The sequence below is a fragment of the Lycium ferocissimum genome, chromosome 2, assembly GCF_029784015.1.
Source record: "Lycium ferocissimum isolate CSIRO_LF1 chromosome 2, AGI_CSIRO_Lferr_CH_V1, whole genome shotgun sequence".
Lineage (NCBI taxonomy): Eukaryota > Viridiplantae > Streptophyta > Magnoliopsida > Solanales > Solanaceae > Lycium > Lycium ferocissimum.
In genome coordinates this window covers 47,601,337-47,603,287 of record NC_081343.1, presented here as the reverse complement: position 1 = coordinate 47,603,287, position 1,951 = coordinate 47,601,337, and the positions used below count along the sequence as shown (strand labels likewise).

Sequence of the window (1,951 nt, the reverse complement as noted above, 5' to 3'; positions counted from 1 at the left end):
TTTACCTCCTTACTTAACCTATATGGTAAAAAAACCAATTAAAAGTAAATTACTTCTTCCAAAAAATCCCGTTCTCCCCTTTCAAGCAGTTTCAGTGTAAGTTGTACCATATGCTATTTCAATTGAACTGTGACAATCCCCTAAGATGAAATAAGAACCATGTGGAGATAAAAAAGAATGAACAATTTGCATTTTTTTTTAGAATTACTTGAGGGAATTTACAAACTAAAAATCTAACATTTCTCTCTACATCAACAAAACAAAATTCTATGATTGCTATTTTTTCTTTTTTCCTCCTCTTCCTAGTGTCTCTCATTGGAAATTGTTTCCTTTTTCCTTCAATTGATCAAGATGACATGTTAACATGCACAGTGGCATTCATGTTAGAATTACACAGAGGACATGTTTGGACTAAACTCGACCCACACACAGCACATAAACACAAGTGCCTGCATGGCAATAACAACACACACGATTCCCTCTCACCACACCTTTTACACATCCTGTTATCCTGCGCCTCACCTGCTAAAATACGCCTCCCTTCAATTTCCTCTTCATCTGCCACGTGGTCACTGCTGCCACAACAAGACTCAACATCTTCCTCCACCGCCGCTGCTCCGGCTGAGATGATGCGCTCGTCGCTAACGTGCGCCAACACTTGTTCTAAGTTGTTGCGTAGTGAATTTGCTGTTGCTTCATTTGTTTGTGCTAAATCACGCCATAATTGATTCTCAACGTATAGACTTTTCACTTTTTCTTGAAGTACCATGTTGATTTTACCCATTCTTTGAATTTGTTCATCTTTTTCTTTCAATTTTTTTGTTACACCTTCTCCTATAGCTGCAACCAACACCCTTGCTTGTTGTTTCTGTCTTTCTTCCAATTCCATCCTTACTTTCTTAGTCTGTAATAAACAAAACAAAAACAAAAATCAGCCAAAAGCACCAAAAAAAAAAAAAACTAAATAACGTAATTTTGAATGATTTATTAACTTACATGGTGTGAAATGATACGGTCGATATCACACTGATACTGTTGTAACAGTGGCAAAACATCATCACCAACAAACGACGTGGTATCATTACTGTTATTACAAGTATTGAAATGATTAAACGTATCCCTTGAGCGTTTCCTTGTTGCTGCAACGTTAACAGCTGTGGGGTTGAAAGTAAGGCCACTGTCGGTGTTAACAGACGTTTTGGGCTGAACAGAATCACATATTAGACTGTTATGAAACGGGAAAAAACTATTTACTTGCGTTGGTAAAGGCAACAAAGGAGAACCACCCATCTGGGTATTGTATGAAAACCCATTTCCATTTCCTTGATTTGAGATGATTTGTTGTTGTTGTTGAGTGAAGAGATTGAGATGTCTAGCTTCAACTGCCATGGAAAGAGGTTGATGATTTTTGTGATTTCTTGTTTGATGAGAGAAAGAGAGAGTATGGTGTATATGTAGAGAGATTTGGAGGTAGCGACTAGAGAGAAAAGAATGAGGTTTGGCCTTTATTTAAGCGTTTGGTTTTCTGGATAGAAAGAGAAGTAGGGTGGTGGGTGAAAGTCAAATAAAGAAATGTAGAGAGAGAAAAAGTCACTGGGACCCGTAGTAAATGCTTTTAAATTAGTAAAACTAGGGGATGGATCAGATTTAATTTACATCATTAGCATCTCCTACTAATTAAATACTACTACTCAGTTCTTTTTTTTTTTTTTTTTTAACATTGCCGCGTTTAATTGAAGAGCATATAAAGCGAGTTAATGAAATTTGCAAATTTATACCCAAGTAAATATGGGAAATTTGAGAAATATTTTCAAGTTTTAGGAATGTTCATTGTGTCCAGCAATATTTGCCTTATACTCTCTCCATCGAAAATTATATGTCGTAGATATTAAAAATAGTTGACTCAAATTATTTATCGTTTTCGAAATTTAAAGTATAATTAATTATTTTT

The 1,951-nt window shown here is 35.5% G+C and overlaps 1 protein-coding gene across 1 annotated transcript; it reads right to left on the bottom strand.

Annotated features, from left to right (window-relative positions):
• Positions 1 to 322: 322 nt before the first annotated feature.
• Positions 323 to 1,495, bottom strand: LOC132041201 (probable BOI-related E3 ubiquitin-protein ligase 3). Its single transcript, XM_059432037.1, has 2 exons — positions 997 to 1,495; positions 323 to 904 (listed from the first exon to the last, which is right to left on the bottom strand). The coding sequence occupies exons 1-2, from the start codon at positions 1,387 to 1,389 to the stop codon at positions 347 to 349; spliced, it is 951 nt and encodes a 316-aa protein (XP_059288020.1). The 5' UTR covers positions 1,390 to 1,495; the 3' UTR covers positions 323 to 346.
• Between the last annotated feature and the right edge of the window lie 456 nt (positions 1,496 to 1,951).